At 39.8% G+C, this 27,833-nt stretch overlaps 3 protein-coding genes across 4 annotated transcripts; 2 read left to right on the forward strand and 1 right to left on the reverse strand.

The window, feature by feature from the left end:
- Positions 1-1,194: 1,194 nt before the first annotated feature.
- Positions 1,195-6,718, reverse strand: kmt5b (lysine methyltransferase 5B). 2 transcript variants are annotated; one of them, XM_070435198.1, is made up of 11 exons: positions 6,634-6,718; positions 6,369-6,420; positions 5,429-5,614; positions 5,119-5,266; positions 4,848-5,013; positions 4,650-4,759; positions 4,371-4,537; positions 4,239-4,258; positions 4,007-4,143; positions 3,692-3,888; positions 1,195-2,714 (listed from the first exon to the last, which is right to left on the reverse strand). In XM_070435198.1, exons 3-11 carry the CDS (start codon positions 5,559-5,561, stop codon positions 1,288-1,290), a joined length of 2,505 nt encoding a protein of 834 aa, XP_070291299.1. In that variant the 5' UTR covers positions 5,562-5,614; positions 6,369-6,420; positions 6,634-6,718; the 3' UTR covers positions 1,195-1,287. The 2 variants fall into 2 exon arrangements, with proteins under 2 accessions (XP_070291299.1, XP_070291298.1); XM_070435197.1 differs by lacking the exon at positions 6,634-6,718 and having other exon boundaries at positions 5,429-5,656; positions 6,369-6,494.
- Positions 6,719-6,743: 25 nt separating this feature from the next.
- On the forward strand, positions 6,744-9,461 carry LOC111952189 (uncharacterized). Its single transcript, XM_023970750.2, has 2 exons — positions 6,744-6,937; positions 7,335-9,461. The coding sequence occupies exon 2, from the start codon at positions 7,413-7,415 to the stop codon at positions 8,544-8,546; it is 1,134 nt and encodes a 377-aa protein (XP_023826518.1). The 5' UTR covers positions 6,744-6,937; positions 7,335-7,412; the 3' UTR covers positions 8,547-9,461.
- Positions 9,462-9,554: 93 nt separating this feature from the next.
- LOC111952186 (aminopeptidase N-like) lies at positions 9,555-26,638 on the forward strand. Its single transcript, XM_023970744.2, has 21 exons — positions 9,555-10,898; positions 11,021-11,062; positions 12,358-12,500; positions 13,951-14,093; positions 14,372-14,498; positions 15,186-15,340; positions 17,096-17,209; positions 17,335-17,478; positions 17,618-17,683; positions 17,847-17,912; positions 18,052-18,200; positions 18,863-18,942; positions 19,221-19,351; positions 22,932-22,987; positions 23,182-23,329; positions 23,452-23,540; positions 23,630-23,740; positions 23,997-24,164; positions 24,261-24,401; positions 24,967-25,048; positions 25,240-26,638. The coding sequence occupies exons 1-21, from the start codon at positions 10,306-10,308 to the stop codon at positions 25,405-25,407; spliced, it is 2,916 nt and encodes a 971-aa protein (XP_023826512.1). The 5' UTR covers positions 9,555-10,305; the 3' UTR covers positions 25,408-26,638.
- The last annotated feature ends 1,195 nt before the right edge of the window (positions 26,639-27,833 follow it).

Below are 27,833 nucleotides of genomic sequence, written 5' to 3' on the forward strand. Positions count from 1 at the left end.
GGAGGGACCAACTCCATATTAATGCCCATGATTTTGGAATGAGATGWTCGACGAGCAGGTGTCCACATACTTTTGGCCATGTAGTGTAGCTTAATCAAGACCACAGACAGTAGCCTACGTATGACAGCATACAGTGACAGGTCCACCAAAGTTGTACAACCGACTTTAAAATCAACCTAGTATAAAAAAATGACAGAGCAATTTAAGAAGTTGAGACATGCACATCATTCACGCACAGCAGACAGAAAGTCATTCAGATGAACAAATGGTGAACAAAATAGCAAAGTAAGTAAAACATCTGATTTTCAAAGTGTTTGAATATCTACATTACCAATGCCAGACCAAGTAAGTTGTAATGAATTTGTGATTGTTAAACGGAGACTGAGAAGTGATACAGTTTGAGAATTGAGTGACTTAGTGAAATGAATAGAATAAACAGACAATCCATCTCTTCACAAACTGAAAAGTTAATATAATCACCAAGACATTTTGATTAATGAATGAAATATTAAAAACGGGGCAAAAATGTCACAGACCAGCTCCCAGGAATCACTGGAAGTCAAACACATTTTCACAGACTTCCAGCAAGAAACAATTCGGTTCCTTTCAAACTCTCAAAACAATATATAAAACACATTATTTTATATGCATGTATACACTGCCATGCGGACAAAAGCACATCATGTGTGTTCCCAAAAGGTTCCATTCTTGTGAATGTCAGTGAAGCAAAATTTAGCATGTTTACCCCACAAACAAGAAAAGGCTTTAAATATAATTAACAATTGTACAAAATAAAGCTGAAGATATAAAAATAAAGGCCTACACATTGTATGCTATGTAAAATATACACATTCTACTATATGAATAACAAATCAAGTTCCATCATGTACAAAAATAGTTAACATTTTACAACAGCATGGGATTTTTTTGTTTTGTTGACTTAAATCAACTAGTCAAATAAAGATCCATAAAGCTCATGCATTGACTGTGCGTGACTGATTTTCACGTCTCCTTGATGCAATATCAATATCTATAGAGTCTTTACCAACAATAAGTCGGAGGCGTTTTGTTGGTGGAAGTGGAATGAAATCGTCGAACTCTTCATGGTCAGAGTCAGAGACGTCGTCTTCATCCTCTTCTTCAGAGGAGGACGAGTCTTCCTCTGTGTCATCATGCATCCCAAATGTTGCTACAGTCGGCCCAAAGACCTCACCTGCTTCCCTCTCTACTATACCCGTGAAGGGCCCAGTACCATGGTGATACTGGCTGAGTCTCCTGCTGTCCTGCTCACGCTGCAGCTGAATCTGCAGTTTGGAGGAGCAGATGTGGTCCACAGGACTGAGGCCATGTTTGGAGGAGCGGATGTGGTCCACAGGACTGAGGCCATGTTTGGAGGAGCGGAGATGGAGGGTTGGTCCACAGGACTGAGGCCATGTTTGGAGGAGCGGATGTGGTCCACAGGACTGAGGCCATGTTTGGAGGAGCGGATGTGGTCCACAGGACTGAGGCCATGTTTGGAGGAGCGGATGTGGTCCACAGGACTGAGGCATGTTTGGAAGAGCGGATGTGGTCCACAGGACTGAGGCCATGTTTGGAGGAGCGGATGTGGTCCACAGGACTGAGGCCATGTTTGGAGGAGCGGATGTGGTCCACAGGACTGAAAGTCCCATTACTCAGTCTGGCTGCATAAGAYCTCCTCTTGGTCTTTGCATGATGGTCCTTACCAAATTTCATGCTGGTCTTTGTGGAGCTGGAGGACTTGACAGGGTCTGCCTCACCAGGCTCAATCCTACTGCTGCTGCTGTCCCTTCGTCTCCGCAGGGTCAATTTGGGGACACCTGAGTTGTTGTTGGCTAGGATCAGCTGGGAATCATAGCGCGTAATCTGCTGTTTCTTCTTCCCCTTGCCAAGGTGGAGAAGCTTGTCTCCCTTAGACAGGTTGTAGGGCTCATGACCATCAGGCAGGCCTTGCAGTTCTTTCCTGCCATCAGCTCTGTCTGTGGTACAGGCTGTATGGTGCAGGTCTGAAACCTCCTCCTTGAGAAGGGATGCTGGTCGGAAAGAGTGCTCTTCCTGCTTTATAATTTGCTTATATCTGGGACAGTTCTCCGTCTTTGGACAGCCGATATCCAGGCTTGAGCTGTTCATCCAGTGACTGTCTGTGACACAATCACCAAGGTCCATAGGCTTGGTCTTACTAACCACAACGCAGTGGATGGGTGGCAAGTTTGGTTCAAGTTTAATGTTGTCAGACTCCTGTGTGCCAACTGATGCTCTGGTTGAACTGCGAGTTCTGTGAGTGCATGCTAAACCATCAGGGCACCTACTAACATCTTTCACTGATTTCTGATGGTTTTCCTTCGCAGTATAGTGCTCAAGACCACCCCTTGTTCCCACCACTTGCACGGGCCCTTTCTTATCCATCTCTCTCTTTTGTGAGACCCTGTTATTGACACATTTTGTGGGGTCCTTAAGGCACAAACCCATAGCTTCCACCTCAATGGGGCACTTGTGGGCAGTTACCTGACACCTTCTTCCTAACTTGAGCAAAGGCTTTATGGACTTTGATTTTAGCCTCTTTGGCACGTTGGAGTTCTTTGAGTGTCTTTGATTGAACGATGAGGTAGGGATAGGCATTTTGGACAGAGTTTGCCTGCTTAGAGCTTGTGCGTCACTGAGCCMTGTCACACTAGAGCGGGCTGTCCTCCCTACTGCTAAGATGTGAACAGAAAAGAAGAAATAATGTCAGAACAGCCATTCAAAAGTTTGAGAAACAGGACAACATACATACAATCATTGTAAAATTACAATGTATTATAATATTAGTATGTACCATAAAATGTTACAGTTCTTAATACAAGTACAGCATGTCACGTAAGTGTTATAATTGACCAATAGTAGCTCAGGAGTATTTTTTAGTTGCCAGAAGATCTGCATTGACCCTTCTATTTTATTTTTGCACTGACTCTATGCATACTCACACTGACACACCAACACACTTCATTTGCTCACACACACACTCAAATACAATCATCATACAGTACATGCTGCTACTCTGTTTATCATATATCCTGATGCCTAGTCACCTTACCCCTATACATATCTAACCCTACCACTCCAGTATCCCTACACATTGTAAATTACCTGACCCTGGAACTAACACTGTATATAGCTTACTTACTTTCTCWGGTTCTTCTTATTTCTATTTTTTTTGTCATACTTGACTTCAATGTTGGGAAAGACTAAGCAAGACAGGCATTTCACTGTACTTATGCACATGACAAAAACTTGATCTCAAAAATGTAATCTAGCTTTTTACATGCAGAAATGCCATATATAGCATGCCTTTCTCCTACACACAGGGGAGGAACCAGAAAAATCACTAATCAAATTCTTTGTATGTTGGTTATCACAAAAAATGTACTGAATTTCCWGGGGCAACTCCAGTGCAAGCACAACTTGCCCAGCTGCCATAAATGCCTAAATTATCTGTCTTTCACTTAAACAATGGGGAGGAACCAAAAAGATAAGTTTCAGGCTACTGAAAAAAATCTTTGTGTTTTGGTTGTTGCTCAATGGGGCAACCACAGAGCAGGCTCAAKTTGTGTGACTGCTTAATTCACTTGGCCTAATCTAGGAAATAGGGCAACCATTAATGTCAATCCCTGCTCAACCTCAAAGGTGCACTTACATGGATGTGTGTCATGATTTTCCTGAGAGTCTGGATCCATATTAGAGCCTTCCAACTGACTGCCAGAGCATTTGCTGTCTTCTAGTTTCTTCAGCCGATTGAGACGTTTYTCTGTCTCTCTCAGGCCATACATGCTGTTGATAATTGGAGTGGGCGTAGGCTGTCCAGTCTTCGATTTGAAAGCACCAGCACCTCGTCTGAAGGGAGTAGAAATTATAAAGATGTGAAATCTCAAAATCCTAATCAATGTATGACTCATTATTCTACAAACTTGTTGTTACTTTATATGATATTTAAGCAAAAAATGAATGATACCTTTCACATGTGTAACATTCACATAGTTCATTATTTTCCCCAAAGAAGCCATCTCCATAATAACAGGAGATCTCTTCCCCGGGTTCAATATCCCCAAGAACCTTGACACAAGCTGTATCTCGCCCAGTGGAAACAAACTGTAACAACATATACAGAAAAATGTGTTATTTATTTCCACAATTCACTTCATTTTCCACAATACCTTTGATTTGCAGGCATAATTATTACTTACCTTGCAATTTGGCCTGCAATCTGAAAAACAAGAAAACATTTGTTTAGTCTCTTAATACAGGTATTTTAATTATAGTATACGTGTGTTGAATGAGGCAGATACAGTTGGTGTCAAGTGCATGGGTATGCATACCATGGTTGATGAAGGCTGCAGGTCCCAGCCACAGTTGAGCACAGTTCTTGCGGGTGGAGTACATCACACTGAAGTCATTTTCTCCATGTCGCAGTAACACACTTTCCTCATTTTGCGATAGCTCAGCGATGCAGCCCACCAGGTATTCTATCTTATCATTGGTTTTCCTTGGGATAATGTGAATAAGGAATATTTGAGTTTGTAAAAATGACTATATACTTAGTGCAACATTTTGTTATAACTAAATGCAGACTACTACAATTTAATTTGGATACTTACCAGTCTTTTGTTGCTACAATTTTGGCTCCATTCTGCTCAGAGGAATAACGATTGCAAGGAAGTATTTCAAACCCACTGTTAGTTGCAAACATTCGTAGGTAAACAAAAACCTGCCAAAACACAAAAAAATGATGTTAACATTTTTGTTTTGATGGTTCATGCTTTTTGCTCAACAATGGATATTTCTAGATAACTTACATGCTCTTTGAAGAGTTTGCCCTGTGCCTTRGTCTTGTGCGGAAAGTGGTGTCTTGACCAGTCCCCTGCAGTCAAGGCATGGAAGGCCTTCTCAAGGTTGTCATGTTTTTTAAAGCACTCTAGCACCTCCTTCAAATGTCTATGTCGGTCCTTGACGGGTCGAAACCTAAAAGTACACCATAGACAGTCAATTTCATAACTTTGGCTGCTTACTTATGCACAAGCCATTATATGACAAATGTGTACAATTGTGAGCCAGAAAGAGACAAACCTCCTATTCATCTTATGGGTCTGGAAGCCAAGGTAGGGGTCTAGAATAAGGCTTGTAGTCAAGTCATCATTCTCACAGAGCTCCTTTGCAGTCATACCAGATGATGGGGTATGACGTCTCTCTGCCTCTAYGGCAGAACTGCTGACACCTGAGGTGAGAGAGGGAGGAGATGAGGCGAGACAAAAAAACTTGAACAATTAAACCATTTAAAAATCTGGAAAAACTGCAGTGTAATTTATTTATGAAGCTGAAATTGGTCATTTATGGTTCTGTAATTGTGTGGTGAGCATTGCCAGAGGAAAGCACTTACGTCGACTACATCTCCTGCTTCTAAAGGAGCCCTTGCTCTGTCGCAGCGACCTGGCCGAGGTTATGGATAGATCACTGGAGAATCTGCTGCCATGCCGCCTGCCATTCAACACCATGTTCTTTGATTCCCCCATCTACTTCATTACGCCAGAGTAAGGCGCATATACTCTAATCTGTGCTTGAAGATCTGCAGAGTGAGGATGAGGGGAGGCTAGCGTGGTTTAATCTTCTGTTGATATAGACAAGAATTTAGRACTATGCATTCTGGACCTAAACAAAGAAACAAACAATTTGAGAGTAAAGACTTGTAGGCAATGCACTTGTAGGCACTGTAAGCAAATARATTAAGCAGAAAGTTGGGCGCCACAAAACTAACATAGATCCTGAACGGATTGTAGCTAGCTAATTCATGGTTTATCAAAGGATGCCATCTTGTGGTTGCTTGTCAACTTTGAGTTTCCATAGCATTGCATTTCATCGTGGTTATTAATTTAGTCTTTCTCGAAAGGCAAAACAAGCAATGTACCTGCAGAAATATGGTCGTGCTAGCCAGTGTAATGTGGCACAATAATCAWTTAACTAATGCCTGAAAGATTATAAATGGGTAACTAACGTTAGGCTAGCATGCCAACACCCCCATGACTCATGAGGTCTGYTTTAGAGGCTATGCGTTTTCTGGTTACCTAGCAGAGGCTTCACATCCAATTAAATAGCCAGCAACTACATGCCATTAGTACTAACGTTACTTGCTCTGCTTTTGAAKGTGTGTGCTTCTCACTTAACTAGCTAAATAATAACAAGCGAATGCTACAGCAAAACATCACAACAACAATTGCTAGCTAGCTAACGTTAGTAAGCTAACATTGTTCCACAAAAAAAAGTCCATGAAATATCAGTAAAAAAAAGTGTCGCTGATAAGACAAACTGTCTAAAATACTCACTTTGTTATTCAAGCGTTTGTACTATTACGTGATTCATCCTGCAATCCGAGGTCTGAACAAATAGAAATACCATTAGTTTAAACGTCAGAGAAAACAAACATTTAAAATTGAAGATGGCGGCCAGGCGAAGATTGGGGGGGGCTTGTCTGGACATATACATTGTTTGATATTACGGCAGTTTGTTAGATAAACCAAGGACTGCATGTAGTTTAWTAACTATTGTATTAGCTAACTTCATTGTTGTAGAAAAAAAACATCACAGTACCTGGCGCTTTATAAATGCCCTATAAATGTAAATAACATTAGCCTGCGCACTGCTTACTCAAACTTGAAACCCATGAACATTTAAGAACCTTGACGCGCGATTTGATGACGACATTATCAACAACAACTCAGTTGTTAACCTTGTAAGCTAGCTGGCTAACCAATACTTTCTTTACATAAATTGGTCTTATAGACATTTATTCTCCGTAACCTATGTAATTAAACAATTATCCACAAGAAAAAATGACCAAGGTTGCTAGCAAATAGCTACTTCTCTTCTTTTTGTTGCATACAATCATCACAAGGTACGTGAAATGTATAACTAACTATAACGCTAGCTAGCATAACACACCAGTTGGTATTTCACTTTAGATTTAGAGCAGGTTGAAAAACTAAACATATTTGTTCCATTATGTCGTTGCCACATCGACGACAAYCTCAACATTTACGATGTTGGTGTCTTTTGTTTGTCTGTCTACAAGCTCTCTTGCTACGGGTTAGCTACCTAGCCAGCAAATATTTAGCAAACGCTCTGTATCGTTACACATTCTGTGGAATAGGCGTGTTATGCAATTAACATAATATATGATACCAGTAACCAGACATGTATACATTGGTTAAATTGTTTGGTTAAGAATATAATTTCTATAGTATACTATAACGTTAGATGATTACTGACAAACACTTGATTATCTTTCTCAGACTTGGGAAGAACTGGACCAGAATTTATATGGCATAATTAAATCAGACTTATCCTGGTGGGGATTTTGTCCTCCACCAATGAACACCATGTCCCCAAGGAAGAAACTTCTTGTCCCTGTCAGTAGAAGAAGAATGGCAAAAGCAGGGGATGACTTATTTCCTTTCAATCTTCTGCCGGTGGAATGCCAGCTCCATGTGCTTTCCTTCCTGAGTGAGGTTGACAAGTGCAATTCTGCACTTGTATGCTCCAGTTGGAGTTGCCTTGTGCGATCAGGGAAGCTTTGGAGAGTGGCAGACTTTTCTCGCCGTGGGGTGATCCACCTTGGACAGGAAGGACTGCTGGTGTCCAACAGAGAGTTTGAGCGTTGGAAAGCATGGGTTCAGCACTACACCCACCACCTTATATCCCGTGGGGCAAGCCTGCTCACCCTAAAAGCAAGCTTTGACCTGGGGGACCAGTGCAACAAATGGGGGGAGCTTCTCTCTGACCTCCTGGAAAATGTCCACTGCAGGGATCTCAGTCATCTGGACCTGAACTGGACGTTCACACTACTGGAACCACTGGACCTGCGGGTTGGTTCCAATTCCCACCATGACAGCATTACCAAGATCAAGATGGACCAGGTCACTAACTTTCAGGTGCTACTGGGAAAACTTTCCCACAGCTGCCCTCGGATCACCAAGATGCGCCTGCACTTTGACTGGTCTGAGACATCAGTGTCACTCCTTACTCATTTCCAGCACCTCCGTGTCCTTGAACTCAAGTACTTTTGGGTCTTCAAAGGAGTAAGCCCAAGCACTTTGCAGACCCTGACCAAGTCACTGCCCAACCTTAAGTCCTTGACATTGCATATCCTGGTGCCACTCCGAAACCTTGGCATATCTTACACGCTGGAGTCCATGTCTCTAGAGTTCCTGGATGTATCGCCTAGTCGTGGTCTGGTCTTCTCCAGTCTTAATCTGCCAGCATTACGGGAGCTAAGGGCCAAAAAGATTGTCCGTGGCATTACTTTAGACCGTCGAACCAGGCTTAGGATACAGAGCAGATGGCCCTGTCTGTACCAGGTTCTAAGAGAGGGGACCCCCAGGCTACAGGCCCTTAACAATGAGCGACTGCTTCCTGGTTGGAGAGAGCAGAGTTACAGAGAGCTGTCATCTATCCTCCAGCAGTCCTGTTATTGTCTCCAACACCTGGACAGTTGGCTCTGGTAAACAAAATGCTATTACAAGACGGAATCATAAGCTGTTGGAATTCAGTACAGCTTATCAGGAATGCAGCGTAGTTAGGCTAATCAGAGTCCATTCCAATGGTGGCTGGAACGTTTTAGCTTATTCCTTCACCATTCAATTGCACAAAATTATTGTGTATTTTATTTTTTTATTTTACCATCCATCAGACATTTTTAAATGTTTTTCTTAACTTATTTCTTAGTTTACTGAAGAAGCTGAATCAATCATAATATTTAATTGGTCCAATATTTCTCTCACACCATTGACAACTAAAAACAATACACATACTGTATATACGGATTTCATATTTCATATGCTGTTCTTGAGTGAAGGAATATAATGAGCCTTTAGATCTTCCACGATAAACATTTGCATTGATTCCTTGTGTGTGATATTGAAACAATAGTTCTCTGTTAAAATAATTGTAACAAATATACATTGAATGTTCCGAATTTCAACTAATTCCACTCAATGGAAAATTGCCTTTGTGTGAAATAACAGGTTTACTTGACATGTTGTCAGGTATTTTTGGGGGGTCACTTGTTTGTAGGGTAAACAAACACATATGTATTACTTCAAGAATAGAATTAGTGATGCTGCAGTGCCTCGCTTAACCATGAGGTCCTTATCCTTAATGTTTTTGATTGACCATGAAGATTTCTCTCAATAGGTGTAATTTGCAACTGCACTGGTAAAARATAATCTGCGCTCTCATTAATTAGTTTGTAACCAGTAATGTAGTTAGGCCTATTTATGGAGGGTATTAGATAATGACATTCCAACAAATCATTGAATTGTATCCTGACATTTCCTTTTTTGTCATTGTTTTGTTGATATAAAACTCCTTTGCTGTGATTTTACAATACAACGGATCCATTAAAGGACCCATGTAAAGTTTTTGCTGCTCTATTTAGTTAGTGGGTGTTGGGGGGGGAAATCACTTGTCGCAGATCCAATATCCTAGAATGTTCCTTTACTTCCATTTTCATTATTTTTCTTTTTGAGGTAAAGAATGTGTGGTGAAGGGGGGCATTCCAAATAATTATGTCCTAAAATCCCCTCCCCTAGAACACACCCTCCTCACACAAACACATGCTCCTAATTTTCCCTGAATGCATAATAATCCAGTGCTGGTGGGACACAGACCTGTCAGTGCACTCAGAGGTTGTTTTGGAAACGGGTAAAGAACTCTTGAGGACTCAGAGGGCTGCAGCGCCTGCTGCTGTCCCACACAGCTGGTTCTATCATTACTTAGAACCGCGAGGATCAACATAGACACCAGAGGGCCAACATGCTTTTTCTCTTGCTCTTAAAGGACATTTTTTCTTTTGAGAGGAGCTCACGCGATATAAAGTATGTATCACTTTTTGTGCCCTACACTTATTGAGAGGCGTGTGATGTTTGGATTTCAAAGCATTCCCGTTTGAGGTTCACCTAACCCAGGGTTGATGGTATGAGAGGATAACCAATGCCAGATGTGTGGGAGAACAATCTGACTGATTTCATTTGAATGAATATCGACCTCTTTCAGTATTACTCTTTGCTTGCAAAGGCAAGTTCATGCTAAGTCTATGAGCAATAACTGGTTAGCTAATCCCCATAGCAGTCTGCATGTTTATGGGAGGTCGGATAGAGACACAGAGCCAATTAAAGGCAGCTCAGTTCAGCTTCAAGTTCAGTTCCGAGTTCCAAGCTTTACCAACACAACGGGAGGTGTGAGGCTCTTCCAGAAGGACTGGACATGGCCACAGGGGTGTATATCTCAAAGTTCCTGGCCATAGCCATAGTGGTGTTGACTGTCTCATCTATTGGTGGAATAATTACAATGTTTATTGTGTATGAGAACGAAAGAATCAAGACACAACCTACAGCACCACCAACACCTAATTCCACTACTCCGTATCCAACTGGACCACCACCCAACATGAGACTCCCTGGAAACCTGATTCCAGAGAGCTATGACATTGTACTACAGCCTCACCTCTACATCGTGATGAACAACACTACCAATCAATCTCTCGTCTTCACTGGAAACTCCACTGTGTATTTTAGATGTGTGGATAACACCAAAACTATCGTCCTTCACAGTAAAGAACAGAATGTGACTGCTGTAAAGGTGACAGATCTTGACAAGGGAAAGATCATCAAAGTTGATAACACCATACTGTATAGTAATGAAAGCAACTTCTTAGAGATTGGACTAGACAGTGTTTTAGTCAAAGATGGGAACTACAGTCTCTTTACTGCATTTGAGGGGGAGCTCCTTGATGATCTGGCTGGTTTTTACATGAGTTCATACAAAAAAGGGCCAAGCACAGAGGATGACACTGAAAGGTAAGGGTTTCTTTGGTAACTGCTGAGAAACTAAAAATATCAAAGATTTGTTGTSAAACTTATATGATAGGAATGCTGTGAGATGGAAATTAGATTTGACTTGTATGAAAACCCATTTACAGGTGGTTCGGGAATGAAACGATCATCGTCGAACTTGATGAAAGGTAAGACTTGTACAAGTTTSATATGTTTGCATCATCATTTGCATTACATAACTGGATTGATCACAAACCACCACCCTAAACAGTGCTCCGGTTGGATAGAGCTTTCTCTGTCTGATAAAGGCATGATTACGTTGCCAATATACAGGTGTAGTGACTTTTTGATAATAAGGTAAGCACACTCCTGAACCTTTAAGTTTAGACTTCTTGACAGGGAGGATACGTACTTCCCCTGTATCATCATGAGGCACAACACTGTATGCCTCAACTAAAACGGAGGCACATCCAACAAAGGCCTGACATACTATGGGATAATTTGCCCCWCTGCCACCAATGTAGTAATTGAGGGGGACAGCCAGAGCAGGGCTTGAACCAGAGACCTTGCAATTACAAGGCAGACATTGCTCTACCTACTGTGTCATTAGGTCAGACCTCTTGTTAGAGGCTGTTATATGGTTACATTTAGGAGTCTGGCAGGAAAGATAATGACTCTGTTTCATAAGTCCTCACAGGTTAGGTCAGGCAGTAGCTTATTCCTTTAATATGCAGTGCTTCCTTGCAATTAATTAGTAGTGGCCAGTACTAAGCAGCTAGAAAACAACCTGAAACCACCTCGTCATTACACCTTGACGCATATTAATATGTGATCATTTCCATGCTATAAATCAGTGACCTGCTAGTTTACAGACAACTGTGCTTGAACAGAGATCGAATACAAAGTTCCTCATGGTTTGTATTCTATTGCACTCTTTCCCTAAAAAAACATGATTTGCTTACAGATGGAATTCCAATTTCTTAAAAAAAGACCCCAAAGTGGCTTCTTCAGCGGACATGTGTACAGATGAATACAACAAATGGGACTATATTTCTTTATTTCTTGTCATATCAAATCACCCAGCAGTTGTTCAGTCCTGGCTCATATTTATATGTTCAACTTTAAAAGTGTTTATTATAAAAAAGACCCCCTGGGAGAATGTTGCACATTTTTCCTCTGTTCACTTCAGCAACAGCTTTGCTTCTCATTCCTTGAAAAGATTAGGACACTCATTTGAGACAAATTGTTACTTCCTCAGTGGCTTTACAATCACAGTCCTGTATTGCAATAAATGTCCATCGCAGTTCATACTGTAGCTGCATAGACATTGGAAGCTTGGAWAATTTGAAATACTGAAAGAAGCTAATTGAATCAAAATGAACTAACAAGTWACTATTTTCTGTGTTTTATTGCTGTTGATTCACTGTTATTCAATTCCAGTTGTAATATTTATCCTATTTTTCAACAAATACTTTCCACACAGATTCATCGCTACTAGCCAAATGCAACCAACCGACGCCAGGAAAGTATTTCCTTGTTTCGATGAGCCAGCCATGAAGGCTACATTTAGAGTCTCTCTCATCCATAGGCCTGGCACGACAGCATTAGCAAATGGGAAAGTCATAGGTGAGAAGCACATTTCATACTAGGGAATGTTAAGCCACCTTCTAAAAGGCGCCTCACATTCTTATGTAGCCTTACAAAAAGGTTATACAGGAATCCTGCAGGGAAAATCCTGCATAATACAGTATATATCCTGCAGGAATAAGAAGTCCTGCAAGATATCCCATAGGATTTTCGGGGCCACTTTACTGTTGGACAATTCCTGTAGGATTCCTGCAGGTACAGTGAGCTCCAGAAGTATTGGGACAGTGACAATTTTGTTGTTTTGGTTCTGTAATGATACAATGACAATGAAATTATAAAATTACTGTGAGGTTAAAGTGCAGATTGTCAGCTTTCATTTGAGGGTATTTTCTGAAATTACAYCACTTTTTGTACGTAGTCCCCACATTTTAGGGGACCAAAAGTATTGGGACGAATTCACTTATGTGTATTAAAGTAGTAAAAAGTTAAGTATTTGGTCCCATTTTCATAGCACGCAATTACTGGTAAATAGTGTATTGTGTCATTTTGGAGTCACTTTTATTGTAAATAAGAATAGAATATCTTTCTAAACACTTCTACATTAATGTGGATGCTACCATTATTACGGATAATCCTGAATGAATTGTGAATAATGATGAGTGAGATCGGTACAGACGCACGAATATCATACCCCCCCACCCCCCAAAATATGCTAGAGGTTATCATGTCTTGAGGGTATGATAATTGTGCGTCTAACTTTCTCACTCATTATTCACGATTCATTCAGGTAGCATCCACATTAATGTAGAAGTGTTTAGAAATATATTCTTATTTACAATAAAAGTGTAAATGACACTCCTAAATGACACAATACATTATTTACCAATCAATTCTATTGGGCACAAAGTAATCTGAAACACAACCATAACAAACAGCAAATGCATCCATCACATTTGTAGAGTCTCAAGCTTGGTGTAGTCATTGCGTGCTATGAATATAGGACTAAATACTGAACATTTGACTACTTTAATACACAAGTGTATTTGTGTACTTTTGGTCCCCTAAAAAGGGGAGGCCAATGTACAAAAAGTGCTGTAATTTCTAAACGATTCACCTGATGGATGAAAATGCTCTCAAATTAAAGCTGACAGTCTGCACTTTAATCGCATAGTCATTGTATCACTTCAAATCCAAAGTGCTGGAGTACAGAGCCAAAACAACAACAAAAAATTCACTTTCCCAATACTTTTGAAATTAGTCCGTCAGGAAAACAATATGCAAAAAATGTATATTCAAAAATGTAGACATACATTTATGACTTCTCAWTACATTCATAATTTTAAATGCATTACTTTTTGTAAACAATAATTCACAGATTATGAGGCTTATGCATGCATATACGAGTGTCAAAACGAGTGTCAAAACAACTCTTTCCTTTCATACTATCAAAGTCTTCAAGTAATCAGTGAGTCTTTTTTATTCCTTTTAGGTACAACCCTTGAGGATATCGATGGAGAGACCTGGAAAGTCACTCGCTTTCAAACGACTAAGAAAATGTCAACTTACCTCCTAGCTTTCACAGTGTCTGATTTCGATTCCATAGGATCTACACATGAAAGAGTTGACATTAAGGTATGTAGCTATAGTTGTTGAATCATAACTGTAGTAGTGCATTATATCAACAAAATGACTTGTAAAAGGTTTGTATTTCACTAGCAACATCAAAGAAAGTTAATACGGTTGTAAATGACAAATTCTCTCTAGATTCCAGCCAAACCGCTATATACTATTTAAATGTATTCAGTTTAGACTACACTGCTGATTTTCATGGTAGAGATGTTTTTACTCACCAAATCATATTGATATGATACTAAAACTCACTTTTTTATTTTCTGTTCGGTTTGTTAAAGACATATGCTCGACCGGAGGCCATAAAAGCTGGACAGGCAAAGTATGCTGCAAGTATCACTGGAAGTATACTGGCGTTCTATGAGAGTCCTGGAGTATTCAAAATGAATTATCCTTTGAGCAAGCTAGGTATGTATGGCATGATTGCATCATAACAATGTAAAATAAGCATGGGTTAATCATAACATTGCAAGTGTTCAACAAAGATTAATTGTCATAAAATCCATCTAATCAATTTAATTCTTTACTCCATACATAACCTGTCTAAAACAATGTAAGAAGAACACTGATTATGTTGTGAAATTCAATTAAAATAACCTATTTTCAGTGGTGTAAAGTACTTAAGTAAAAATACTTTAAAGTACTACTTTTACATTTTGAGTGCTTAGCCGGACAGGAAAATTGTCCAATTCACTCACTTATCAAGAGAACGTCCCTGGTCAACCCTACTGCCTCTGATCTGGCGGACTCATAGCACACATGCTTTGTTTGTAAATTATATCTGAGTGTTGGAATGTGCRCTTGTCTATCTGTAAATAAATACAAAAAATCAAATGGTGCTGTCTGATTTGCTTAATAAAGGGGATTTTTTTACTTTTTTACTTTTAATACTTAAGTATATTTTTAAAATTACATTTACTTTTGATATTTAAGTATATTTAAAATCAAATACTTTTAGACTTTTAATCAGGTAGAATTTTACTGGGTGACTTTCAACTTCTACTTGAGTCATGTTCTATTAAGTTATCTTAACCTTTACTCAAGTATGACGATAGGGTACTTTTTCCACCGCTGCCTATTTTATGTCTACTTTAGATCAAATTGCTCTACCAGACTTCAGCGCAGGTGCCATGGAGAATTGGGGCTTGGTAACATATCGTGAGACAGCTCTGCTATATGAGGAAGGGGTGTCCTCCACATCAAACAAAGAGTGGATTGCCACAGTTATTGCACATGAGCTTGCCCATCAGGTACGAAAACTCAAAATGACTATTTCAAAATGTAATATACGTTACCGGGCAAAGGTTTTAGAACACCTACTCATTCAAGGGTTTTTCTTTATTTTTACTATTTTCTGCATTGTATAATAATAGTGAAGACATCAAAACTATGAAATAACACACATAAATAACCCATATGGAATCATGTAGTAACCAAAAAAGTGTGAAACAAATCAAAATCTATTTTATATTTGAGATTCTTCAAAGTAGCCACCCTTTGCCTTGATGACAGCTTTGCACACTTTTGGCATTCTTTCAACCAGCTTCATGAGGTAGTCACCTGGAATGCATTTCAATTAACAGGTGTGCCTTGTTAAAAGTTAATTTGTGGAATTTCTTTCCTTCTTCATGCGTTTGAGCCAATCAGTTGTTTTGTGACAAGGAAGGGTGGTATACAGAATATAGCCCTATTTGGTAAAAGACCAAGTCCATATAATGGCAAGAACAGCTCAAATAAGCAAAGAGAAACGACAGTCCATCWTTACTTTAAGACAAGAAGGTCAGTCAATACGGAAAATGTCTTCAAGRSCAYTSGCAAAAWCCATCAAGTGCTATGATGAAACTAGCTTTCATGAGGACCGCCACAGGAATGGAAGACCCAGAGTTACCTCTGCTGCAGAGGATAAGTTCATTAGAGTTACCAGCCTCAGAAATTGCAGCCTAAATAAATGCTTCACAGAGTTCAAGTGACAGACACATCTCAACATCAACTGTTCAGGAGGAGACTYTGTGAATCAGGCCTCCATGGTCGAATTGCTGCAAAGAAACCACTTCTTAAGGACACCAATAAGAAGAAGAGACTTGCTTGGGCCAAGAAAGARGAGCAATGGACATTAGACTGGTGGAAATTTGTCCTTTGGTCTGGAGTCCAAATTGGAGAATTTTGTTTCCAACCGCCGTGTCTTTGTGAGACGTGATGTCGGTGAATGGAMGATCTCTGCATGTATATTTCCCACCGTAAAGCATGGAGGAGGTGGTGTGGGGGTGCTTTGCTGGTGATGCTGTCTGGGATTTATTTAGAATTCAAGGCACACTTAACCAGCATGGCTACCACAGCAATCTGCAGCGATACACCATCCCATCTGATTTGGGCTTAGTGGGACTATCATTTGTTTTTCAACAGGACCATGACCCAACACACCTCCAGGCTGTGTAAGGGCTATTTTACCAAGGAGAGTGATGGAGTGCTCCATCATTTAATCAATCGTATTTATAAAGCCCTTTTTTAAATCAGCCGATGTCACAAAGTGCTATACAGAAACCCAGCCTAAAACCCCACACAGCAAGCAATGCAGGTGTAGAAGCACGATCAGATGACTTGTCCTCCCCAATCCCTCGACCTCAACCAAATTGAGATGGTTTGGGATGAGTCGGACCGCAGAGTGAAGGAAAAGCTCAGCATATGTGGGAACTCCTTCAAGACTGTTGGAWAATAATTCCAGGTAAAGCTGGTTGAGAGAATGCCAGCTGTCAAGGCAAAGCGTGGCTTCTTTGACGAATCTAAAATCTAAAATACTACATGATTCCATAGTTTTGATGTCTTCACTATTATTCTACAATGTAGAAAATAGTCCAAATATAGAAAAACACTTGAATGAGTAGGTGTTCTAAAACTTTTGACCGGTAGTGTATGTATTAATGTAAAGTGAACTACAATTAACTAAAAACATGATCTTGCATTGTTGTGGCATTCACTGTAACAGTACCGAAATGTGTTGTTTTCAGTGGTTTGGAAACCTGGTGACAATGAAATGGTGGAATGACCTGTGGCTGAATGAGGGATTTGCAACATATATATCCTATATGGGAGTGGATCATATTGAGCCAACATGGAACATAGTATGTCCCTAATAACTTATTAATAACTGTATTTTTTTCTGCTTCTGTTACATCAGATCGCAAATTYTAGTAATACTTCTAAGAGGCTTCTTTTCATTTGGTCTCTGATTGTTTTGTTTTTCCAGAAAGATCTGATTGTTCTKAATGACATCCAGACTGTATTTCAAGTGGATTCATTGGCCTCCTCCCATCCTCTGAGCTCTAAAGAGGATGATGTTCAAACTTCTAGTGACATCACTCAGCTTTTTGATTCCATCACCTACAGCAAGGTCTGGTTGTCACAGAGCCCCATGGGGGAAGAGAGATGATATCAAAAATGTTTATTTTTAACATTGTACAGGAATMTTCTATATAGTGACAGAATGAGTTGATGTAATGTATGAATATTAACATATCTTCACTTTTCAGGGGGCAGCTGTGCTGAGAATGCTGGCAGATTATCTGGACGAGAGGGTCTTTCTGAATGGCCTGAGAGTACGTGCAAATATGACTTTGTCCATTAATGTGTAGGTTGTCTTATTGTCAGTGTGTGGAACATCTATGTTGTATATTTACAATTTTCCACATGGATGTATCAAAACTAATGGGAACTTTTTGTGTAAGTGTGTGTAAATATTATTGTTTCAAAATGTTTCAGAAATATCTTCAGGCTTTCCAGTACAGTAATACTGTACACAAGGACCTGTGGGAATATTTACAAGAGGTAAAAGCTGATAGTTTTGCTAGGCATATCAACACAAAACTAGTATATGTAATTATGTTCTTTCAAGCATGTAAAACTTATAGAATGCTTTAGGGGCATGAATACATTGTATAAAATGCTAATGACAAAAACGTTCTAGGCGGTGGACGAGGACAGCAGCCACATTAAAGTTGCTGAAGTCATGGACACTTGGACAAAGCAAATGGGTTACCCAGTCATCACCATCAACACRACCAATGGGGCAGTTTCTCAAGAACATTTCCTCCAAAATCAAACATCTGACTATGAGTAAGTCCTGCACTATGTCAAGAAACATCACAGAGAGAGAAAACAAATATAACAGGTTTCCTGAACCACTGATTGTCCCCCTAGAATTAGATGCCCATATGGCTGACTTTGTGAAATCCTGTGCTTGGTCCGTCCCCCACAGCAGGTGGGGAGTTCAAACCCAGGCTACTCCACCTCTTGTTCTCTAAGCAATGGATTGTTGCTATAGTACTCTGACAGACATTCCCACTCAACAGTTTTAGAGTAACACTTTAATTGAAATATAAACCATAACAGCATCATACTATTATCATGAATATGACATAATGAATGTCATTTTTCATACATCAGAAACAGTGATGAGATATGTTGACATAACGGCTTATGTTGCTTACTCACCGAAAAATTGTTGCTAAAATTGTTAGTTGTAACATATGTCATAACCATTTCCAATACATGCAAAATGGCACTGCCTTGACTTTCAGTTATGACATGTTTATGACAATATTATAACACTGTTATCATTTCAAATGAAGTGTTGCTATAGTATATTATTCCAGTTTTAATTGGATTACATTGTAATGAATTAGGCCAACAATTAAGTATTTTATTAGCATATTTGAATATAGCTGTAGGTCATAATATTATGCCCATATATTTTTTAACTTTTTCTCTTTCATTAGTTTTGAATGGCATGTTCCAATCAGAGTGATGAAGGAAGGTGAACCAATAAAAATAGCTACACTGGATAAAAAAGGCCAAGGTAAGGAGTATTTAATTGAATATACATGTACAATTGTTAATATTTGTCTTAGTATCACTTTGAGTAACCTCGTCCCCAGGCTAATTGAGAGAGATGATCTGATGAGCTATATTATGTACAGTAATTCTCCATTACAGATAGACTGAACGTGGCAAATATACTGTATAATGTATGATAATAGCAAACCCAACTAATTAAATGGTGCTAGTCATTAGTTCTGTCAATAAAAACCTAATTAAGGCATATTGTAACTCTCATGTTCTGAATTTGCTAAACAGTGCTGCCAGATTTCCTGTCTGAAGATGGCAAGTGGGTGCTTGCCAACATAAACTGTATGGGATATTTCAGAGTCAACTATGATCCAGTGAATTGGGATAGACTGCTCTCTCAGCTGGAAATGAATATTCACGTAAGTCTTCCTCATTTGTGTGGAACAGTATTGTCCATACAGTCCAAGTCAGACACGAAACAGAGCACATTATATATTGCACGTGCTTAGAAAACTGTGCCTGTGCATTATCAAAGCAGCCTGTTGATCCAAAATAAACAATGTAGCATATTCTAAGAAGACTAGGTAATGTTTTGTTATGGTAAGAAATATTTGGAGAGAATGTGCTGGACAAGGTTTTTGTGAGTACATTCTTCAAATCAAATGTACTTGTCATGTTAAGTTTACAGCAGGTTTAAAAGATGCAGGAAAATGCCTTGTGTGCTAACTCCCTCAAAATTGCAGTACAGCCAATCCCCCCTCCTCAGTTGGGGTCTCAATTTACTGTTGAATAGTAGATTGTGCAACAGCAATTTTTCTCTTGCTATGTCAGTCGCTGACAATCACTGAATTAGCCATGTCGGCTAACAATTTTTTAATTAGTTCAGATAGCCGGTTAGACTAATTTACCAGAAGTAATCATGGCCGAATATTGACCGGTCACGCAGAGCACGTGTCTAGGGGCCCTGACCTCCAGGGGGCATCCATTGATTTTGTTAGGCACTCTCACTCAGATATCATTAACATGGCATAATCATGGCAAAATGTGTAGAATTGCAGGAAATCTGCTTCAAAGCTGATTTTTTTTAATTCTCCACCCCATGGCAAAATGATTAGAATTGCATGACAGTTTTTATAAAATTGTAACATTTTCTCTCCACCCCATGGCAAAATAAGTAGGGCAGGAAATTAGATGGTGGGGGGCAACCAAATCTCGCTTAGGGCCACCAAAAGGCTAGAGCCGGCCCTGTATACACAATAGGTTATGCAGTATAGATAATGATTGTGCTATGTCAAGTATGACTGTGTTTCATAGGCGAAATTGCCACGGGAATGGGGGGTGAAATGCCCCCCCTCCCCCACAATATTCAGAACAGGTCAATTCTTCCCCCCCAATAATTTATTWAAAAAATATTTACAAAAATATTTTTTTGTAGCATTTGAATACGTCATAAGCAATGGCAAAATGTGTAGAATTGCAGGAAATTATCTTTAAAGTAGCTGCCCAGTGTTTCCAGATTTCTATGAAATATGACCTATAATTAATTACAATATGAGTGAAATAGTTTTCCTTCCAAGAAATCATTATTAAGTATGTTAAAATGCAGATTTTCTGTGTTGGAATGGTGTAGGCGTACCCCAACAACAGAATGGTGCGGGCAATACCGGCCCTAAAAAATATTAATGTAAGTAGACCACTGATTAGCCTGCTCATCCTCCTCAGGAGGGTGACATCATCCTCTATGAGGAAATAGCAAGCATTTTTTTWAGTTTTCACTGGACAATTACTTAACCCCATGGCTTTAAAACTGCAACATTTTATCTCAGCCTCATGACAAAATGTATAGAGTAGCATTATAAAACTGCAGATTGTTCTATCTGCCCCATGGCAAAATTTGTTGAAATGCTGGACGTTTTCATTAGAAATCAGTAATTCCTTTTTTGGTGAGGTTGTGGGGCCTTCCACTRATATTATTTTCAAAATACCCCTCCATATACCCCTCAAAATACCCCTTGAGAGGCATAGTAAGTAATGTCAAACTGTGTAGAATTGCAGGAAATGCATTTTAAAATGTCAACAACAACAACATTCTMGGGGAGGACTACCCCCCGGGACCCCCTGTTTATTGTTCACCCCCCCAATATCTACACTGCAATTATATTTACAGATATAAAGTGGGTTGTGTCTTGGTCACGCAGTTGAATAAATAGTATATAATAGAAAAGCAGCATTGACTGTGGTTTGCTAGTGTCTGTCTTTTTATGGATGGTTGTGTGTGTGTGGAGAGTCYGTGCAAATGGTCACTAAGGCTCAGGTCTGTGCAGGAGACAGCTAGGGTTAGCTGTTCAGCAGTCTGATGGCCTGGTAGTAGAAGCTGTCTCAAAGCCTGTTGGTCCGAGACCCAATGTTCCGATACTGCTTGCCAGATGGTAACAGAGTGAGCGGTCCGTGGCTCGGGTGACTGGAGTCCTTGACGATTTTACGGGCCTTCTTCAAACACAACCTTATGTAGATGTCCTAGAGGGCAGGGAGCTTGCCCCCAGTGATATATTGGCCCGTCCGCACCACCCTCTGTAGAGCCTTGTGGTTGAGGGCTGTGCAGTTGCGGTGATGCAGTCGGTCAAGATTCTCTTGATGGTGCAGCTGTAGGACTTATTGACGATCTGAGGACCCATGCTGAATTTCTTCAGTCGCCTGAGGTTGAAGAGGCGCTGTTGCGACTTTTTCACCCCGGTGTTGGACCATGTCAGGTCCTCTGTGATGTGCACACCAATGAAATTGAAGCTTTTGACCTTCTACACTACAGTCCCGTCAACGTCAATAGGGATGTGGTCCCTCTCCTCATTCCTGTAATCCACGATCAGCTCCTTCATTTTGCTGATGTTGAGGGAAAGTCTGTTTTCCTGGCATCACTTTGACAGGGCTCGAACCTCCTCCCTGTAGGCTGTCTCGTCGCCGCCGGCGATCAGGCCCACCACTGTCGTGTCATCGGCAAACTTAATGATGGTGTTGGAGTCATGCGCGGCCACGCAGTCATGGGTGTACAGGGAGTACAGGAGAGGGCTGAGCAACCCCCAGGGGACCCTTGTGTTAAGAGTCAGTGTGGCGGAGGTGTTGTTGCCTACCCTCAACACCTGGGGGCGGCCTGTCAGGAAGTCCAGCATTCAGTTGCAGAAGGAGGTGTTCATACCCAGCGCCTTGAGCTAAGTGACGAGTTTGGAGGGGAATATGTTGTTGAAAGCTGAGCTGTAGTCAATGAACAGCATTCTCACATAGGTATTCCTCTTGTCCAGGTGGTATAGGGCAGTGTGCAGAGCAATGGTGATTGCGTCATCCCTGGATCTGTTGGGTCGGTATGCAAAGTSTTATGGGTCTAGGGTGTCAGGTAAGGTCGAGCTGATGTGGTCCCTGACCAGCCTCTCAAAGCACTTCATGAAGACAGAAGTGAGTGCTACATGGCGATAGTCATTTACCTCTGTTTGCTTGGGTAGGAGGGACAGTGGTGAGTACATTGAAAAATGCTAGACACCTGGCATGCAACAGATAATTCGAACCCCTCACCACAGATCACAGACCATGGAGCATGACCCTTAATAAGTCAAATAAGACAATATGCTAGCTCACTTGTGCAGTTTGCTTTAAAGACGCTCTCCAGCTTTGAACTTTTCCAGTTGAAAAACAATATAACAAGTATAAATACAGTAATATACAGTACACACATGACAAAATATATGTTTTGAGTAAAGTAGTATTTTTTAAACACAACTGTAAACTTCAAGGAGTAGGACATGATGGTCTGATGTGATGTCATCGGCCTCCCCCTTCCTTACGGGAACAATAGAGGAGTACTAGAGGGGGAAAAAAGGAAAGGCCCATCTTTTGCCATGTCGTACCTGGACCATCTATTGAGATGTGCCTTTTGTTAAGTAAATCAGGTGTTAAATGAGGTGAAAAGGGAGTAGGACTTTAATAATTAGAACTAATTTGATTTATTCTCAGGAAATTCCAATCATCAACCGGGGACAGCTTATTGATGATGCATTCAACTTGGCAAGGTAATCTCATCTAAGACTGATACATTCATGGACTTCCTTCAAAATGTACACTCTGATAAACATTTTTTACACATCACAATGATTGCATTTTCATGGCTTGAGACCTTACGGAAATCATACTTTCTTGGTGTAATTAATATCCTCTTTGGACGGCTATGGTCTTCTTATATTATGTATTTTATTTATTTATCAAGGGCCAAACATATCAGTGTGACACTGGCTTTGAGAACTACCAAGTACCTCTGGAATGACACAGAATACATACCATGGGAATCAGCACTGAGAAACCTGGACTATTTCATTCTCATGTTTGATCGCTCCGAGGTCTATGGTCCAATGCAGGTCAGTCATCAAATAAAGATACTGTACATTAAAGTGCCTTTTTATTATAGCAAACTGTATTCCTACAAATGTAAATGACAAATATGAGTGTAATACAGTATTTTTTCCTATGCTATTTCCAGGCATACTTAAGAAAGCAAGTTGGTGGCCTTTATCAACATTTTGAAAATTTCACCATGTTTTCTACGGTCCCAGAGAAGCATTCTGCACAGTGAGAAACATATTTTCGTTGGATATTGCAACCCTCTGAACACATCCTCTCTTTAAGCATGTTATTAACATGTCATTATTCGTTCCCAGGTACAACCAGATTAACGCCATTTCAGTCGCATGCAGCAATGACATTCCAGAGTGCCAAGAAATGGCAAAAATGCTCTTTGACAACTGGATGACAAACAAAACCAGCAATCGGTATGGAATTAGGTTTCATCAAGCCAACACAGCCAGATGCATGCTAGTTCCTGCTGTACTTATAACTGCATTTCACAGTTGAATGGGGTTGTCATATCATTCATAAAACAACACATAACCTGAAATATGCATGAGATTAATTCAATAACCTAATACCAAAATGTTATATGCAATTTTGGATATATTGAGTGTATTGATCCTTTTAACTGTAATGACCAGATTCTGTTTCTCTCTTTGATTGTCCTCACTGCCACAGTATACACCCTAACCTGAAGGCCACCATCTACTGCCAAGCTATAGCTGCTGGGGGAGAGAAGGAATGGGAATTTGCTTGGGGCAAGTTTGAGAATGCCACCACAGCCACAGAGAAAGACAAACTAAGATATGCCCTCTCATGCACAAGGAAGATCTGGCTCCTGAACAGGTTAGATTGATTTCCGTCTGTACCACCGTTTTCGGGATATAAKATTTAGTTGCTGTGCAAAGACCATTTATTTGGCATTTTCTTCTGATCTTGCAGATACCTTGAGTACACTTTGAACCCTGACAAGATAAGAAAAATGGATGCCGTTTCTACCATCAGCTACATAGCCAGAAATGTGGCAGGACAAGCAATAGCGTGGAATTTTGTACGCGCTAACTGGAACTACATCAGCTTGGAGTATGTTTTTTCTGTTGTTAAGTACTGTATATAGCAAGGCCTAATGTTAAGACAAACAAGCCAGAGGACCAAGTTCCTTTCTAACTGAAATAACGGAACCATGACTTATTAGCAATTATTTTGTATGGTATCTCATAAAGTGTAAAAATCACCTAAATAAACCTCAAGCAATATACCAATAAGAAAGGTGTAGACCGGCCAAACAAGTCAGGTACAAAGGTCTCCTTGGCCAATCAGAGGAAATCACCTCTAATTTATTTGTTTGGAGTTGCCAGTAAGTGGGCAGGAGCCCATTTCCTGTTTCTGTAGCGTGAGGCAGCTTAATGTACACACCCTGGACAGGACGCTAGTCTATCGCAGAGTGCCAAGCAGAGACGCATCAGGTCCCATTTTTACAATATTTGGTGTAATTCTGGCAGGGATTGAACTCAATCTTCCAATCTCAGGGTCGGACACTAACCACAAGGCCACTGAGTTGCCAGGCAGTCATCTAAATTGGCTTCTATCAAACTGCTTGCTGAGCAAACATGCTCATCTCACCCCTCTCCTCCGCTCTCCTCCTCAGGTACGAAGAAGGGATCATGTCACTTGGCAACCTGATTGATGGAGTGACGCAGAGATTTTCCACTGACTTTGAGCTTGAAGAGGTGAGCGTCTCCCTATTGGTAACAGGCAAGGCCCACAACGCTATCTGAGTCACAAACCTCTCCTCCGCCTTGAATGCATTCATTTTTAATGTCTGGGGATGAGAGACTAGGTTCAGCTGGTGGGAGTTGAGTTTTGAGTAATTACTGGTTTCCGCCCTAATTCAAACTTTTCCCTGATTGTTATTGTGCAGCTGTGGCAGTTCCTGACCGACCATGATGTAGAAGAACTGCATTTGGCAATCAGGGCCCTAGAGCAAGCCACTGAGAGAACTGAGGCCAACATTAAATGGGTGAAGGAAAACAAGCAGACTGTTTTGGAGTGGTTTAAAAATGAGTCAAGGCGAGAGCAGCTGAACTGAGCTGATAGGATGAGAACCAGATGGACCAGAGTGCCATGATTTTGAACACACCCTGTATTTGACTTGAGTCTTAGGGTGTATTAATTAGTCAGATTTTTCAACGGAAACCGTTTACTGTTTACTCTAAGAAGCAAATTGAAGCAAAAGTAATCAAACGTGGAGGGACCTACCTGAATTTGTCCAATACAAACAGCAATGTTTTTTTTTTGCAACAGATCAAATGTTTTGCAACAGAATCCAACTAATGAATACATCCTTGATTTAATTTCAGTTAGATCTGAAAACAGGTTTTATACAATCAACATGCAATATAATCCTAAAATAAATGTATATTTCAATGTTTTTGTCACTTGTAATTCAAAAAGAGGAGAAATTCTAATCAATTTTATTTAAACAAGTAACATTCCACCATTTGTTGTTTGAGACAATATTGTTTACACTGACAGTCACACCCAAAGAAAGCGCTTTCTCAGGTTGACAACTACAATTATTTTGTTAAACGACTATCAAACAACATGAAACTATAGCAGTAAAATGTCTAACTGTATGTATTTGTAAAAATATGTATTATGTGTCAAAGCATATTTTTATTTACATTTTAGTCATTTAGCAGACACTCTTATCCAGAGCAACTTACAGTAGTACTGAGTGCATACATTTTCATTTTAAAAATATATATTTTAAAAAATTTAACTAATTGATTGAAGTTAGATTGGTAAAAGGACTAGATTGAAAACGGCTATTGTGTTTTTGATCTATTTTGGAGGACGCATGATTTCAAATCACCTACAATAGTTGACTTATTCTACTGTAGCCTAGATCTAAGTGGCTACTTCATACATTTACACATGCAGATATTCTGATTAGCAGGCAACGTTTACTACTCTACTAGTCAAAGCTATAACTCCATCCTTGCATGATCACACTTACCCAAGTGATGGTTTACATTTTGGATGACACATCATTAGAACAACAACACCATCAAATAAATTGCCATTAGCTTTATTACAAAGTTATTACAAGGTTAGCCTTATACATGTGATTTGTACCCTTCTACAGACAATGATGCATTTTCAATAGAGCGATTAGTAGAGGGGGTAAAGCATGTATGATGATTACCAAAGAGAGTCTTTACTCCCCTATATCAAAGGTACCCTGCAATACCAAGATTTGTCAGCGTCTTGTAGAGTCTATATTACATGCAGAATAAAAAACAACATTAAAAATTAAACGTCTCTCTTCCTCTTCTGTGTGCATATGCTGCACAAGCAACGTTGGAGGCTGTGCAATTATATTCATCTCCCCAATCATCCTAAAATTGAAATGGCAGTCAAATAGGGGTGATAGGGGCCAAACATTGAAATGGGGTGTCATAAAAGATATACAGTACAGAGAAAAAGCTATAATTTATGTTCAGTGACTAGACTGTAGATCAGGGATGGGCAACTTTGATGGGGACCACAAAAAATCTGAACTCATGAGGGCCCGCAGTTGCTCGCGGGTCTGCGTACCCACATCTACCCCGCTTCTCCTTCTTGGCCCTCCTCTTAACAGAGGAGAGAATTGTTTTTAGGTTTTAGAGTACATTTTGTGCAATTCTACACATTTTGCAATAGGGTGTAGAGAATGTTGCAATTTCAAAACAAGTTTGATATACACTACTGGTCAAAAGTTTTAGAACACCTACTCATTCAAGGGTTTTTCTTTATTTTTTACTATTTTCTACATAATAGTGTAGACATCGAAACTATAATACCAATAGGGCTATCTTCTGAATTTCCCCTACCTTGTCACAACACAACTGATTGGCTCAAACGAATTAAGAAGGAAAGAAATTCCACAAATTAACTTTTAAGAAGGCACACCTGTTAATTGAAATGCATTCCAGGTGATTACCTCATGAAGCTGGTTGAGAGAATGCCAAGAGTGTGCAAAGCTGTCATCAAGGAAAAGGGTGGCTATTTGAAAAATCTAAAATATATTTTGATTTGTTTAACACTTTTTTGGTTACTACATGTTTCCATAGGTGTTATTTCATGGTTTGGATGTCTTCACTATTATTATACAATGTAGAAAATAGTAAAAATAAAGAAAAACCCTTGAATGAGTAGGTATTCTAAAACTTTTGACCAGTAGTGTAATTCTACACATTTTGCCATGGGGCAGAGAGAAGATTTATCAATTTTATAACTTATTTCATACAATTCTGCTCATTTTGCCATGGGACAGAGAGGAAAATTATTTGTTTTACAGCAAATTTCCTGCAATTCTACACATTTTGCCATAGGGTGGAGAGAAATGTTTGCAGTTTTTAATATGATATCTGAGTGAGACTGACTAACAAATCTATGGGTGACCCCCGGGCCAGTAATTCGACCATGATAGTTTAGAAGCCAGTTATCTAAACTTAATTTACAATCTAAAAA

The sequence above is a fragment of the Salvelinus sp. IW2-2015 genome, linkage group LG26 (genome assembly GCF_002910315.2).
Source record: "Salvelinus sp. IW2-2015 linkage group LG26, ASM291031v2, whole genome shotgun sequence".
NCBI lineage: Eukaryota > Metazoa > Chordata > Actinopteri > Salmoniformes > Salmonidae > Salvelinus > Salvelinus sp. IW2-2015.